General features: G+C 36.9%; 1 protein-coding gene across 3 annotated transcripts in view; it reads right to left on the bottom strand.

The window, feature by feature from the left end:
* Positions 1 to 2,468: 2,468 nt before the first annotated feature.
* The window catches only part of POLR3A (RNA polymerase III subunit A), a 38,175-nt gene continuing 23,220 nt past the window's right edge, over positions 2,469 to 17,423 (bottom strand). For 2 of the 3 annotated variants that reach the window (XM_053948727.1, XM_053948725.1), the window contains 8 exons: positions 16,449 to 16,619; positions 15,780 to 15,873; positions 15,580 to 15,672; positions 14,943 to 15,107; positions 14,101 to 14,265; positions 13,630 to 13,761; positions 12,257 to 12,389; positions 8,484 to 10,266 (listed from right to left, as the gene is read on the bottom strand). In XM_053948727.1, coding sequence (XP_053804702.1) covers positions 10,118 to 10,266; positions 12,257 to 12,389; positions 13,630 to 13,761; positions 14,101 to 14,265; positions 14,943 to 15,107; positions 15,580 to 15,672; positions 15,780 to 15,873; positions 16,449 to 16,619 — 1,102 coding nt within the window. In that variant the 3' untranslated portion in view covers positions 8,484 to 10,117. Of the gene's footprint in view, positions 3,967 to 8,483; positions 10,267 to 12,256; positions 12,390 to 13,629; positions 13,762 to 14,100; positions 14,266 to 14,942; positions 15,108 to 15,579; positions 15,673 to 15,779; positions 15,874 to 16,448; positions 16,620 to 17,423 lie in introns of those variants that run through there. The other variant, XM_053948726.1, reaches the window with a different exon arrangement.

Here is a 17,423-nt window from a genome sequence, read left to right on the forward strand (position 1 = left end):
TTCCCAAAAATGTGTAACTGTGAACTTCAGGAAATGGTTTAGCTCTTTCTTCACTGAACTTCTGTGACATACCAGATGAGGGAAAACAGATCAGAGGATTATATTGCCACTTTTTCCCCCTTTTTTTTTTTTTTTTTTTTTCTGTAGCCATAAAACCTACCAGTCACTTCATCTTGTACTGCACTAGGCAGTTTTCAGATAAAAATTATTATGGTCTTTTCCCACTCTGTGCAAATTCAAATGAAGATGAGACAGTTATTTCAGTCGGCTTCAACAAGCTTCCACAGAGAGAAAACACTGTCTGCTGAAGTTTTTAGATTCCCCCCCCGGGCTGTTCAAAAAGCAAATAAAAAACTTGTTTTATTTAATCAACTTGTTAAAAGAGAAAGAAAAGGCCTTCCTCAAGTGCAGAATAGTTGGCAGGAAGGGTGTTTGTTTGGGGTGAGGAGAGGGAGAAGAAAAGGGTAGGTAAATCGTCTCCTCCCAGAGCTGTGAATATACACAATCACTTCTGTTTCTCAGACAACTGCTTCCAAAAATAGGCAGCAAAAGAAAACCAGAAACATTATGGAGGCACATTGATGGCAGTCCTGCAGGGTGTAAGAATTTCAGCTTTTGTAGGGAAGACACTCAGCAAGCAAATCCCAAGTACCCATCCGCTTAGAACAGACCAGGGGCATGATTTAATTTTCTTTGGGAGACTGGGCTGGTTTGTGATGTGGTTAACTTCTATAAGCAAGCAGATGTTAAACAGCTCCTTTGAAAGCTGTTGCTTGCAGTTTGTTATTGGTTCAGTTTCTAGGTCACTTTTCAAGTCAAGGCAAAAGATTATTTATACCAATCATTTGCTTTTACTTCTTTTAGCACTAACAGGGAGATAAAAGCAAATGTGTATCCTTAAAATCCATGGGCAACTTCTATAAACAAGCCATGTAAAACCTGGGAGCTTGTAGGAAGACAACGCAAACTGCAGTCAAAGACAGTCAAATAGAATAGTAAAGATTCTGGAGAATGCCTCAGCACATTTTTACCATCTTCATTGGTTTTCTGTCAGCAGTGAGTATTTTCAAATGTAATTTGAATCTAAGGGCTCTTGAAGAAGCAAAAGCATTTCCTTATGATCCATCTCTTAGCTCTGCTAAGAATGACATATGTGCTTTTCACAGCAACTAGTTCCCTGCTCGCTGACCTACAAGGGTTTAAGAGTTGAATCCATGTCAATTAAAGGTAAGCTTTCCAGGGACTCCAGGGGCAGTGCTTTGATCATGGCAACTGAACTCAAACAAAATGGCTCCAGAAAAGTCAATATTCTTCAAAAATTCCAGGGCAGTACAAGTATCTCTAGTCCAAAGAGCTCCCTGAGGAAATGGAGACAGATGTGATAAAAGTGTGGTTCTCTCTGTTTCTCTAGATACTGTGCAACACCTGTCTTTCCACACATGCCTGAAGAGCTCATCCCACAGCTCATCTATTTTGCAATACTTAAGCCAAGGCGATAACAGAGGTGGCAGCCCATTTCCTAAAGAACCCCAGAACCCAGCACATCCACATCTGAGAACAGACCAATACTCAGATGTGGTTGAACTGCAAAAGCTCCTTATGCATGGAAAAAGATAAACAGGATTGTAGGGAGCTGGAGGGGATTATTATTGCTTCATAATAAATGCTCTAGCATTCTGAATTCATCTGGTTTATGGTACAGGAGAAGCATTTCTAGTGTACTTTCATGAATTTTGCAGTTTTACAAATGCCTGTGAAAACCAGACAAAAGTAGATGGTCAAAACACTGAAAAATATGCTGGACTTGCAGCAAATTGTGTGTCATACTCATAGCTAAGACTGGAACTGCTACTTCACAGTGATACATGGATTTCTGTTTCCATAAATCCTGCGTAAATTTAATATGCTTCTAATTTGAGAAGAAATTTTTACTTTTAATATTGCAGGATATTCCTTGGGCAGGAGAGGGAAATTATTTTTGTAGGAGGAAAACATAACACTGGGATGACAGTGAAAATAAAGTCAAAGAGAAACCCTTGTACAACTTGCTGTAGTCAATTTGCTCACACAAAGCAGACCACGGACCAAGATGAAACAGGTGGTTAAAATGACAAAAATACTGGACTTAACTAAAATCAGTTCTGAAAACAGTAACAAACATGAAATGAAGTAACTCCTATATTATACTCTCATTTGAAAGGCAAAAGTACTACAGTCTCTGCTTCAGCCTATGTGCCTTGGAGGGATGGGAAAGCCATCACAGAGTTCCAGAATGAAATAATGTCTCAACTTGGCACAGTGGCAGCTGCATTACCTGCTTCCACAAGGTTTGGTCATCCAGTTTAAAATGAACTACAGATCTTCAACCTATCTGTATTTTTCTCCAGCATAACATAAATGTAAAAATTAAACATTCAACAATTCAAGTTAGTATCTTTAAAAGAAAAATGGCACAAAAATAATTTAGAACTTAAAATTTTTATTAATACCAAGATTTGTCAGAATTGAACAACAAACTCCCAAAACAAAAGGAAAATCCCCACCTCAATACTAAATGGAAAAAAGCATAACCAGCACAGCCCAGAATAAGGAGAAACATCTGAGACAAAGTCCTGAGTGGCACAGAAGCCTTAAAAAAGATTTAGGTTAAAATGATTTTTTTTAATCAAGTCTGCAGCAATGATATTTAGACAAGTGTTGTTCAACTGTTTGAAACTTATAAAGATGTATTAAGTGGTGGGAGTTTGATGGATAGAAATATTTAATATAATGCATATATCAAAGCTCATCCAGTTCTGCTGAGTTCTCTAATTGGTTTCCAGGGGACTTGGATTAGGCCCCAGTTTGGTAATAAAAAGACTGTGTAAAAGAATAACCAAAATAAAAAGTCTCCAAATCTGCTAGGGATATTCCATTAAGGATAAATACATTTCATCAGCAAGGCAAGCCAAATATTATCCTTTTTACCATGGGCTATTTGTACTTTTAGAATTCTTTTTTCTTTAACTCACCTTCAGAGCTGCCACCCTTGCCTTCCAAGATCATTAATGGCAGCCAAGAGCTTCACTGTTTTGCTCTCTCCTTTTCCAGCTGAAGTCAGCTGTCTGTCTTGCAGCTGACTTCAACAGCACCAACTAATAGTCTTTTTGACTTTCTTTGGAAGATGAAAGAATGAAAAGAACTATATACAGCAGATGCTAATTACATTCTTTAATCCCCACATCCTGGCAATGATTTTTACTAAGTTCTCCTTATAACATGTGTGTTTTCGCAAGCATAGTCCCTCCATTCACCTTGATGATTATATCATCTCTTCTCACAACCGTATCACTCAGGAGAGACTATTCTAATTTAATAGTCTTTAACAGACTGAATCTAAAGTACAGAGAGTCTAAAGATTTCCCCAGGTCTTACAAGTCTGTGGCAGCAACAGTTAACTGATTCTACATTTGCCAGCTACTTCCCAAGCTGCTGTGCTGCTCATCCTTCCTCACACTTATTTTCAATAGAATACATACAAACACAAGCAAGGCAGAAGATATTTGTGCCAGCTAAGCAGGAAGGAAGGCTGAAGAAGAAAGCAGAAACAGGATAAAGACAAAAGTAAATGGAGATCTAAAGGCCTGAATACAGTTTTTAGTGCTTACAAAGAGCCACATGAAGCAGGGATGCCTTTCATTTCAGTTTAAAGTACAAATATATTACCTTATATAATAAGGTCAATTTTTTTTTCAAAAGTTATTTGACCATAGCTGTAATTTTGATGGCAGTAGATTTCCACATCCAGATGTGCTGAGGAGATGTTTCTTCCTTGAGTGGTTTAATTATGCTCCAGGCAAGTGTTCACAGTAACCTTGCATGGCTGAGCTGAATCCAGCCAGTGGCACAGTATGGTTGACATAGCACTGCTGCAGGGAAGCAGTGTCACCAGCAGTGACAGTCACTACAGGTCCAGAAGGGAGGAATCTGTGGGAGAAACAAGGACAAGGAGACAGAAATAAATGCAAAGGGAACTAGAAAATGCACAGCAGTAGCATAAGTCAGAACTATGTATCTTCTGAAAAATAAAATTTTAAAGAAGGTCTCTGATGTAACTGGAAAATATCTGCATGAGTGGAAAATCTGGAAAAATGCCATATGGGAAAGGGAGCAAGTTACTGTGTGGGCTTGTCAACGTACCTACACATACAGCAGACATTTTAGCATCACTGAATTGGAAAAGCACAGGGATCAGGGCAGAGTAAGGGGTGAGGTGTGTCCTTCCTTCCAATGAAAGAGATCCCCGACCCGCTGTGCTCTACAGAAATGAGTCACACACTGTCCCTGCTTCAAGCCTGCACTATGACATGGCCAGAGCCATCCTCATCACTCCAAACACCATCAGCAGTTTACCATGGGGATGCTGTCAATCAACCTGAGCCAAAGAATCCCCTCCCTGTGACACATCAGGATGAATCACACCACACTAATTAATTCCCAGAAACAAACAAACTCAGGAATCATAAATCAAGAAAAGTAACTTCACAGTCTTGTAACTAATTCTGGCATTTTCTGGGACTCGTGAAGTTTACCAGCATAATTTCACTTCTGCTTTTGCATTTCTTGGCAATTAATTTTCTTTATTTTGCTTCTAAAAATTTAGATAATTTTACATATAAAAGGGATACCCACTGAGAAAATTGTCATATGTATCAAAAGATTAAGCAACCAACCTACACTTTCACAAAAAGGAGAAAAATATGCCTGTGGTTAATAATCCAGGTACCTGCTGCTTTCGCAACAGCTTCATTTCTGGTCAACACACTCTCTACCTGGCAAAACACCTCTGTCATGGAGGAGAAAGAACTTGGTATGAAATCTTGAGGGCTACCCTAGCTTTCTGTGAACTCTGAAAGCCAAAGTGAAAAAGGCACCTCCATGTCCTCTTTTACCTATTCCTCTGCACTATCTGGTTCTGAAACCAACATAAAAATTAAGACAGTTTGCAATGAGTGTCTGCCACCACAGGGCTATGATCAACAGCAACGTAGAATACACAGAATAGCTTTCCTTCAGACTTCCTTGAATTACCTGTCTGCTCTTCATAGATATTGTCACCTCTCTTCTAGGAAGAGACACACAAAAGGAACTGATGTAATTTGTAATTGAAAGTAATTGATGTAATTTCTGTCTCTTGTCCCAGTAGCACGGCTTACATATTATTAAAAACACCTCAGCTAAGGATTTTCTAGGAATATTTCTGATCTAACTGCAGGTATCAATACATTTTAAAAGATTCCTATTTGCCTGCTAATTATAGTTACAATCTTCCACGTGAGTTGTACCAGAACCCATCAGTAACAGCAGTTTTTATACTTAGTAGCAATCACTGTAGTTCAGCAGCTGTAATTATGCACAGTTGGTTGAAAGAGCTTTATAAGTAAACAGATACAATACCTGAAGGAATTAATTCAGAGTTACTGCCCCTTATTAACAGTTATCTACAAAATGAGTGATGATTAAACTATCATTTGTCACAGCCACTAAGAGCAATCCCCAGGACAAATGACAAAATCTTAGTTCTCAGGAATGACTGAATACCTGTCCTTTTCCCAACTACTTCCATTACTTCACTAGGACTCCTTAAAGAGATCATGAATATCTATCTGTGTGTCACTTTACCCAGCTGCCATCTCTGTTTCTTCCCCAATCAGACCTTAATTTCTACTCTGCTTCCATACACACTTGCTTATTTCTGCATTCCCCATCTTTTCAACTTTCTGCCCTCTATCCTCAACACCTGCAGATACCACCATATTCCTGTACAACATCAGTCCTATCTACTCTCCTTGCTTCCAAAAGGAGCACGCAATTATTCCTGATCTTGAAGACTTAGTTAGACTCATAGGACAGACCCTTTTGGATGAAGAAATACCTTTTACTATCTGATGCACACAGAAGTAACAGTGGTGGTTAAAGCAATGCAGTATCAGAGCAGCTCAAGGCCCACAGAACCCTTAAGCACAGCCAGCCAATGCCAGATTCTCACAAATCCAACAGGAACTAAAAAACTACAGTCACCTTTGTAGCTTTCAGACACTCAAGTGGAAGTCATCTTCCATAAATTTCGCTGGTTGCAGCTGTCTATACAGAGACCACATGTTTCACATTATTTCCAGTCCTAACCATTAGTCTCTTGCATTGATCAGCATCACCTTCAAATGTTTTTAATGCAGCCTTGCCTTGGAGTTCTGCAGCAGCTGAAGGATGTGAGACACTCCTGAGCCCAGTTCTGCCAGCTGCCAGAACTTCACACTTCAGAGCAGCTCTGGGAGCTGGATTTCAGTGCCCACTGGAGAGACTAAATGCAGATTGGAACAATCTCGGCTGCATGGAAAATGCTGCTGCAAAAGACATGTCCCCACTCACTGCAGATGGCTGTTCTATCACTTTCCAGGAGCAGCTCAAATGCTTTTGGGAATGACTAGAGCCTTTACTGAAGCACTGCTTTTTGGTTGTTTGTTTTTTAAGCCATTTAGACAAATGATATGCAAGTAAAAGTTTTGCTAATTAATGAAAAAGCATATATGGACTCTGCTCTCTCCCTCTTTAAAAAAATAGTCACTTCATCTCCTTCCTTATGTACATCATTTTAACAGATAAAACTTTCCCTCTCATAGTTACATTTCAGTCTTGATATTGCAAAAAACCTATTTTTAATAGAAAAAATAAAGAAGCTACCCAATACCTCTTTTCTCAAAAGAAAACGCTGCTCTCTAGTGGAAGATGACGGTATGATCTAATTCCTGTAGAATGAATGTTACACAATTTTCATTTTATCAGTCACAAGAAAATTTGATTCATTTTCACAAGCACTGAAATACAAAAGTAGAAGGGCTTGTTTGTTTTCTGAGAGTCTTTTGGATTGGCCTGTGATATTTTGGTATTCATTCTCCAAGATAAACTTGCTATGCGTTTATATCAGTACCATAATCACATCCAAATAACCTGCAAGTATTGGTGCATTAAAATATTAACACATCTTTTAATTCGGTCCCTTTTAGTTTTTCTGTTCTTAGACAATATAATAATAACCCAATTGTTCTATTTTTTTTTAACATATTGAATTACCAACAGACTTTTCTAGGTCTGAATACAAAGCTTAGCCAACTACTTTGAAGATAGATTAATTATCTGCACAGAATAATTTAGGCAAATATGCAAATACTGTGAAAATCTGTATCCTGTTTGCTATGGGTTTCTAAAGACATTCCTGTCTACAGGCACAGTGATACAAAACTGAGGAATTCCTGTTGCAGCGATTCCTTCAACTTCTACTGAAACAGTGACAAATGCTCGGACATCAGGGAGTATTTGTCCTGAAACAGACAAAATTTTCCTACCTGTAGCTAATTTATAAAACAGAGCATTCATATGCTTTCCTTTCCTTTTTTTCTTTAAGCATAGAAAAGCAAAAAAGGGAACAGCCCACTATACTAAATTTCTTCAAGTTATGGACCAAAGCAGCACAGTTCTGGATTTACTTCCAACTGTCCATAGTCATGACAGAAAACCTATTTAGCACACGCAGCTGTTTTCTTCTCTCTGTGCAGGTAAGAGACATGTGTGAAGTAGTTTCCTGATAAACCAAGAAAGTACTCATTTAATAAGAAGTTTAGATTTGTTTTAAAACAGATGGAAAAAATGAAGAAGATGAAAAAGCAGGATACGGATATTCAAAAACAAATTTATTTCTTGAAAATTTACACTTAACTAATTTCAATTAGCACATTAATTGGAAAATAGAGGAAAATTTGAAAAATAGTATTTATTTTAAAAAAATTAAACCCAAACTAAAGCTAAAGATTTTAATAAAAACGCAAATTTTAGTATTACAAAGTTCCATTTCTTGACTATTAAAACTGATGCTTAGAAAATCTGCTTATGAGTAAAATCCAACAGCTAATTTGGTTCCTGAGTGTACAATCAAACGAGCGCAAACAATAATTACTAATTCAGAGTGCTCTTGTAAACAACCTATTTTTGGTTGAAACACTCATGAGGCTCAGAGCATGTTCTAAAGACAAGACATAGTGACTCTAAGCAAGATAAGTTTTATATTACTTATTCATTTATGTTGTAAATACCTGAGATTTAAGCTTAATAATTTTCTACTATCTTACTAACTATGCAAATAAAAGAAATGGAGGTTAGCCCATCCATAAATAAATTATGCAGAAATATAATACACCCATAAATAAACACAAAGTTCACACATTCTTTACCTCTGCCTCTTTTTATTTTTGTATTTAAGACAATGATAAAAGATGCAATTTTAGTCTTAATTTTAAAACATATAAGAGCGTGAACTCAGCATTTAAATAGCTCACTATTCTATATTTACAAAAACCCAAAACCAAACCAAACAAACCTCCTCCACCAAACCAACCAAAAAAAGGAAAAAGGAAAGATGTGGTTATTTGTTCCAATACAAACTCCACCCATTTAAACCTTGAAAAGAATCTTTATTCACAAAAATGTCAAGCACTATCAGTAAAATTTCCCATGATAAAACAAAGTACTTAACCACAGGAAAGGTTTATGGACTTTCTCTCCATGAAGCCCCTACCCATGTTAAATTTACATCTTGACAAAGAAACAGACAAATAAGTAAGTGGCAATCTCACTGAGATCACAAAGAAAACTTTAATTTATTCTGAAATTTCTATTGCTAAAACAAAGATAGCGAAATATATTAACTTTTAGAGCAGATAATAAACGCACTACATTCTCCATCTCCCTGCCAAAATCTAGGCAAATGTAGATCTTAGCATCATACCGAAAATACAAAATAATTTGAGAATTGTTGTGTTGAATTTCATATGAGATCTTGTCTGCATGGAGGATGAATTAAAAAACAGACACAGTGGCACCTTAAGACTTACACCAATAGATCTACAGTCTCTGAATGTAGCCTTACACTTCTGGTGGACATAAAGACAAACTGCAGCATAAATGTGTTCATCTTCAAATGCTAGAATACTCAGCAGCCTGCTTTCTCTTCATGAGGGCACAACTTCAGCTTCTTTCTCTATTTCATTTCTTTCCAACCTTGACGCATGTCATGAGCACACTGAGTATCCAAACGCTGCTAAGAAAACACTAAGGTTCTTTCCCTCCACAGCACCGCAATAAATTTAAACATGCTACACTGAAATTATTTGAGATCTATATTCGTTCTGATAACTGCTTTAGTGGACTAAAGCTAAAAATAATTCCAAATTATTTCAATGCATAAAAACAGCACCCCTTCAATTTCTACTTTATACAATAAAATCAAAGTAGGTTGCTCAGATGATCCTGCTCAATTAGGAAGCCTTCCCAGAACTAGGACTGCTGTAAGTTACTGGTTCCAGCAGTTAAGATAGTTGCTGTCATATGAAAAGCTATCTATAATTTGCAATATTCTTACAACAGTCTTCTCAGAATTCAGTAGCATCCACAACATACAGCTTCTTGTAGATATGGTCCCAAAACAGAATCCTGGGGAGGAAAATAATTTACTGCATAATAACTCGGGATAAAGAAAATCCCATTAAAACTACAAAAAGGAAAGAGAAATATTTCAAACACTTTGAACAGTGCTCCTAAACTCACAATGAATCAATCACAGACTTAGTTCCAGCCTTCTGAAGTTCCTGTTCCTAAAAGCTGTAGACTGACCTCTGCAGCTCCTGCTGAAAGGACATTTCCAAAAGCACTCTGGGCAAGCTCACAGAACTCTCTTGCAATTTTCTTTTTGTTTTTTAATAAAATCTGAATACACATTAAATAAATACTGAGTTAATAACAGCTTGGACCCAACTAAGGGGAACAGAAAAAGCTAACACTATCACATGAAAAAGAAAATGTTATGAGGTGAAAACCATTTTAAATTTGTTTCCACTCTCTGGTGCACTCTGTCCTTACAGGGTCTGTACTAACCACAGGTGGTGAACAATTGGGCAATTCTTTTGATATAATTTCACTTACCCATTCACTTCTATTGAGACACATAGAACTGATAATACACTTTGCTTAATTGGAATAATGTTTGCTTACTATTTCTTGGTTTGCTATCTTGTTTTATGTCCAAGTGCTATGTAACAATGGGAATATGAAATTCATTATGATCAAATATCAGAGGCCGCCTGGGAGGGGTTGATTCTTTGTCCGCTCTGTGTAACAGTTTAAAGAGACCTGTTCCAATATTCATTGGAATGCCCATGATGATGCACTCAGAAACACCTAGGAAAAAAACAAACAAACACAGTGAACATTTGAACAGTAAGGATTTACAAAACTACTTTCACTTGCCCATTGTGTTTTGTGTTGCCTACAAAATGTTGAACTTCACATGTAAGGACCAAAGCCTCTTCATTAGACAAAGTTAAATGTTATGGTCATCAGACCAGTATGTTACTTAAACAGTGTTAAATTCTACAGGAAAAACTCAACGTAATGAAAGCCCTTCAGAAGGTTTGTTTTTAGAGAAGACATGTCCCATGCAGTGCTCATAGCAGAAGATGCAAGGCAAACTAACTTCATGTTCATTCTCTGACTCGGTGCTAAGGCTTCAGTCAAACCTGGCAGGGTTCCCTTGAAACCTCCCCAAGATCCTAGTGAGAAAGGCACTGAACTACTTGAGCTGTAACGTTCCTGGCATTTTCACCACTCAAAAAGTGCTTGTTTTGAAGTGAGAGATTGAGTCTGTCCCAATGATTTTTGATGGTTATAACATTTCCACTGCAATGCACTGACACATTTATATTCCAGATCTACCAACGCGCACGACGTTTCCAAAGAATGTTCCACACTCAAAGCAAGCTCTCAGATACCAGTGTTTCTCTCTCAGCTGTTATGATCTAAATGACATTTTTGCACATTCTCAGGAGTATAACTAGATTGTCCTTCACATAAATGTTTAAGAAGATAACAAAAAATAGCTGTACATTTGAATGCAGAAAGGATGAAATAAATTTACTTAAAATTCTGACTTGATTCACAATTTGAATGTATACGAATGAAAATTTGGAAAATACTATGCACTGTTTGAAACTGGCTACACTAAGACTACCTAGATATACACTAAGTATATCTAGTTAACTTTTGCATAACACATGCATATTTCTGTATTTCATTAGTATCCAGAAACTCCCAATTCCAGCTCCAGGAGGGTAGGCATTGCATAAACAGATTTGAAAAGAGTGAAACCTGCTTTACTTCTTTTCTCAATTTAACCTATTAGACAGACTTTTTAACAATTCAGTCCCAAAATACATGTAGCTTAAAGGAGAAGAATATCTGAAAAGAATGGGGGCAAAGGCATTACAAAAATCCCAAAATTATTTCAATTCCAAATATTAGAGCACATGGCAAAAATACAAAATAAAGAGACAAATGGAATGCCAGAACTCATTTACTGGGTTTTCTGTAGGTAAGTGGGTATGCATACACTTGTGCATATGTAGCCATGTATTTTCAAAATCTACCAGATTCTTTCATGAACTCACTAAGATGATTCAGTGGCTGCTAATATACTTAAATTTAATACTCAGGAACAGATACATTTAAAAAGAAATTTTTGACAACAAGTATCTTGTCTGCTGTTAATGACGTGAATACTAATAAACAAGACTTCTCATAAAAAAACAAAGACCCACAATTTTCATCTATTTAGATTATAATTAAATGAAAATGTGAAGAACTTTGCCTTTCTGCTTATTTCTAGGTACAAGTGCTAAATGACCGAAGCAATCAGGTAAGAGTATAATCTTCACCTAGACTGAGATGTACCTATCTTCCTACTTCTTAGCAGGCATGAAAATGAAACCTAAATAGTGAATGACATACTAGATTTATTCAACAGTTCTAGGTGTTGAAGATAAAGAAACTTCCACAATTGAAAGACCAGAACTATTGATAGTGGGACAAATTTCCTAGTATTTCACTGAGATCTAGGGTGAGAAGTTAAACCTAATTACTCAAAGTCTACTTTAAGAAACACCCAACAGATATCCAACTGATTTCAAGATCTCAGTCTGAGATGAGAAGTAGAGAAACACAACAAACTTCTAGGACTTCTAGAATGAATTAGCCTCGAGCCTGAACTTAGCCTGAAGTTTTTGACATACCAGCTGAACAGGAAGGTTAACAAAGACAAAACTCCAATGCTTTGAAGAGGTTTTACAGATGTTGGGTAAGGACCACAAACTGTAACAGGCTTTGCAATACCCACCACAAACAGAATCCTTCTGTCCAAAGTAGGCAGCATCAAAGAGATGGTCTGCAGTCTTTTCAAAAGAAGCCAGCATCAACACACTTTCCTTCATTTTTGCCAGTCCAAACCTGGTAATGCCCAGAACTTCACCCTTGATTGATAAAAAAACCCAAAGTGTAAGCCTGAGTATATAAATAAATATACTATCTACAATACAGTATTGTCATAATACACTGATTCACACTTGAACGTCCTGAAGGTTAATGGTTTGGTAGTAATGAATATTTACATAAAACAAAAGTCATACTTCATATACAATATAAGCTGCTATAAATGGTTAATAGCTCTTGAATAGATCTTGAGTATTGAAAAAATTGAAAGAAACGTGGCCATGAGAAAAAAAACCCCACAATTATAAACCGGCTGCTGCACTACAAACTTCAGCAGGGTCTGAGAGCCTATTATCTACAGCTAAATCTGACCTCAGCTGCCAGGAGACTACAGAAGATTCTAAATCTTCATTTTTTCACTCTCCAGAAAAAAAGGTAATTAGCTTTTTAAACTAACTTGACTTTTTTATGCCTATATTTCTTAGAAATATTCTGATTATATCAGATTGCACATAGAAGCCCAAGACAGAAGTACAGGCAAAAGAATGAATGGTAGGAGCCCACCAAGTTTAAAACATGGCACTCTGATGCCCTTTTCTACTGCTGTGTTGCAGCTTCACAGGGTCGCAGCCCTGGGGACTGCTGCTGCTCAGTACAACAAAGCTCTGCAGCTTTGGAACAAATCAGAACTCCATCCATTTCACCCAAATTAAACCCTTGCACTCTGGCAGGCAAATTGCAAAATCTTACTTCACTAAGTGTACTAACTCAACACTAAAAACCATATTGGATGTGAAAGAAAGAAAATCAATCAGTAAAGAGCAGGTGATTTTGTACTAACACGTTGTGTAAGACTGTTCATGTCAGCTGATTCTATATGTAATGTCTGTATCCTTCGCCTCTCACATATGGTGCAGCTGTTACAAACCACTCCCCGTGGGGTTTTCTGTACAGCAAGCCTTAAACTGCATGCATGGCTACCCAAACAGCTGTTTTTCACACCGTAATTTTTAGGATTCCTATTTTCAATATGAAATTATCATTCCCTAATCATTATATCAGTTTGTTTTTAGTCAAAATAGATCCACCCTCCCCCAAAGAACTAGAGTAATTAAGCATTTTGTGAAAAATACAAATTCCAGTATTAGGTCAGTACAACTTGTAATTCTTTAAGCCCAAAATGAATTTCCATCTCCTGAGCTCACCTACCCTTCTCAAACATGATAAAATTAATTTGTATAAACAGGCCAACGTAACATTTAGAAAAACCACAGTACAAACCTTGTAAGTCATTAGATCAGACAATAACATAACATGTCTCCTGTCAATGCTCATGCCATGGTTCACCATCGTGTATTGAATCTCATTGATAATGGTCGTCCGAGCAGCTTCAATTCCCAGAGTTTTCTCTACCTACACAAGAGATTGTTACATGACTGTTGCACGTTACATGAATAAGGAACCAAGTGCTTGGAGCAAGTATATTCCTGGAATAAATACCATCTGATAGCATATTGATATTCCATTTCTATGACTACCCTTTTAAATATCTCCATTTGAAAAATATTTATAGAAACAGCTTCTCTGAGGTGAACAGTGCTGTCAGTGAATTATTCTCTTGTGTTAATGCATTCTGATACGTATTAGTCGAATCAGGCTTCATTCCATATCAACTGCTGCATCTGAGCACAAACAAGCACTTGTAATAAAGATACTATGGGGAAAACCCCACAGAACCCATTTAGACATTACCTCATAAGTGTTGTTAGAGGATGTTTTTGTTCCTTTCACTCCATGAGTAGCCATAACAGCTCGTAGATTATCACCTTCAACCAGAAGTTTGTATTTTTCCTTTCCACTTTGTTCATCAACATGAATGACAGCTCGGGAAACCTCTGGTATGCCTTGCACTACAACCTTCACAAAACAAGAAACCCCTAGTAACTTTGATGTTCAGTAACATAGTAGAAAAGGGTAACACCAGCATTCAAACCTATTGAGAAGGTCTAGTACGTGGAGTAAAGGCTCACTCAAAACACATATGAGTAACATTTCTTGCTCTTAAATACACTAGTGCAAAACTGACACTGACACTGTACTATATACCTTACTCACTAGCTACATTTTTTATTTTATGTCAGACATTCCCACACTCTGGTTTGTGTGTCTGAATGGTGGCAGACCCACGCAAATAAAAGGGCAAGCTGCTAACAATAAAGGTTCCCTTATTTCTGTTTTTAAAATCCAGAGTAAATAGTCTCCTCACAGAAAAGCTGAAAAAATGCTAGATACTGTCATGTGGTTCAATTCTAGACGCAGCTAAAAGCAGACGTAACTATTTCATACAACTGCTGCACTTGGAATGCTTCAATAACTGTTGTAAGGGAAACATCAAAGCTTCCATTTTATTTACAAATACTAGTAAAGGATGGCTTAGTTTCAACAGCAAGGCAGTACCATCACAATCTAAGAGTTACTGACCCAGCCTATCTTCACTGTCAATACTGACAAGAATTATTTCATCTTGCCATCATGGAAAAAAATATTACTACTGATTACCTCCCACAAAAGCATCGGACAGCCTTGGCTTTTACCTTTGGTAGTTCTTCCTTGAGGGACTGCAATACATAATACATGGAACTCTTGCTATTTTCACGGGGGGTCACACACACAACTGCTTCTCCATGGACAGCAACATCCCCAGGCTTCACTCTGAGTTTAGAGATGCAAATCGAGTAGCGCACAGTCTCAGCATTCACCTGTGCCAAAAGGCAACCAGCAAATATCGGGGTTATCGCAGCAGATATCAACATGCTCAAATAAATGGAGCCATCTTTCACAGATGATAAAAAGGAAAAATGTAAGAAAAAAACACCCAAATATTCTCTTCTAAATCAGTCTTATAAATTGCATGAAATAGTATCCTATACTGAGGATATATATATATATATAAAAATATATATAATTTCTGTACATTAACCAATGCACAGAAATGGCATCCCTGTGTTTAGCAAAACACAAATGTATGTTCTCTCATTTCCAAATAAAGGGGGAATTACACACTCAGCAAGGAAATAAAAAGGGACTCTTCCAGATGTAATGTAGCCACACAACATCCACATCATTCGCTTCCTTTTTTTCAGCTTCCCCTGGTGTGATTACTGACACAGGATTAAGAGACCCTTTGTAATGTATCCAAGGTATAATCTGTGTAAGAACTGAACAACTCACCTCTAATCTAAGTAGTCTAATGCGCTCTAATGACAGCTTCACTAGGATGAAACAGTCATCTGGAAGAAACACTTCCTCAATATATTCAGAAATCTTTAAGAGACAAGGACAAAACAATTAGCATGCATGGGGCTAAAATGCCCTATTGCAATTGGCTAATGCATACATTTCAAGTGTTAGCAATAATACAATTTTCTTACCTCTCCTAACAAAGTTTTCTCAATTCTTCCTTTAACCAGACGGGCAAAATCAGGATCATCATCTTTGTCCAACTGAGCTGTTATAATAGGGGTGCTACAAGAATAAACACACACACACACAAAAACTGAGCTAAGAAATTGTTCAGCTAAAGTACAGATGGCAACTGGAATTACAGCCTGCCTTATGGAATTTATCTCTTATCTAGATCAGTATTTAGTACGAGAAAGAGATCTTCAGCTTTCTCAGGTGTATTTAAGAAAAATTACTGTTCAGGTACTTCAGGCTGGTAAAAACAAGAAAACACACAAGTACTAGTGACTGTTTTCATGGTAAATGTTATTCTAGTATTATTTAAGCATGGCTTCATGCATACCTAGAAACAGGTATGCTTCAAGTACTGCTAAGTACCAGAGCACTTCACAGTAGGTGAGAGGTCTAAGGAAATATTATACTTAAGAAATAATCCTTTTCCTTTATTTGATTGTCTCTCTGGGCTTATGTATCACAGTTGGGCAGACATCAGATTTTTGTTGTTTGAGTATTTGCATTGAATGGTATCTAGTATATTGCTGAGGACAGGGAAATGCTATCATGTATTGTAAATTTACCCATCAGGTTTCACTTAGGCAAAGGAAAAAAAAACTAACAGATCAAAACAATATTTGTACCTAATAGCCTTTGAAGCATTAATGATTTCTTTGATTCTTGGCACACCCAAAGTAATGTTCATTGAAGCAACACCAGCAAAATGGAAAGTCTTCAGAGTCATCTGTGTGCCAGGCTCACCAATGCTCTGTGCACAAAGAGCCCCTACTGCAGAACCAGGTTCCATCTGTGCCCTGATAAAAAAAATATAGAAAGAGATATGGAACTGAATAAAGTATAAGATCCTAAGCAAACAACAACAGAAACTATTCTGGTAGATATATGAGAAGCTTTTTATTATTTTAGTAAAAAAACAAGAGAGGTTGAAAGGTCACCAATATTTTAAGACTGATCTCATGCAAAGCAAGAAGATGCCCTGTTATATAAGCATTCCACAGATGCAGTATAACTCCCATTACAGGTTACAAAATGCTTGTCCTCTTCGTCGTAAGCATCAAGCACTAGATCCAGGATTCTCCCTTCAGGGAAATCCCATATGCTAACGTTTACTTATTACAGTAAAAATGATAATTCACATCTAAAAACACTTAAGACAAATGTAAACAAGTAGTCCTAATAAGGGAAAGCAAAAAACTGGTAATTGCTTTAAAATACTTAGGAACTTAACATAGACATGAATTTCCTAGAAGAATAAAACATTAGGAAACAATTGATGCAGGTAGGCCACAAAGGAGACATCACCCATGGCTGCATGTGAATGTCCAAATCTGAGAAGTCTAAGTAAACAAAATAAATCTCAATGGATAAAGAGATTAGAACACCCACACTAGCATTATGTCAGTAGAAATCAAGAACAACAAACAAAAGGATCTTATGAGTGCATAATAGATCAAAGAACATTTTAGAACAAAGTGTGATATAACTCCTCAGAATTTGTAGGTCAAGAATAACTATCAAGGTTAATATGAATTTGAAACTCATCTATTTAGACTTTGTTCTGCATGGACTCATTGAATGTTTTCAAAAACCTCCTGCAA

Source organism: Vidua chalybeata, chromosome 8, assembly GCF_026979565.1.
Source record: "Vidua chalybeata isolate OUT-0048 chromosome 8, bVidCha1 merged haplotype, whole genome shotgun sequence".
Lineage (NCBI taxonomy): Eukaryota > Metazoa > Chordata > Aves > Passeriformes > Viduidae > Vidua > Vidua chalybeata.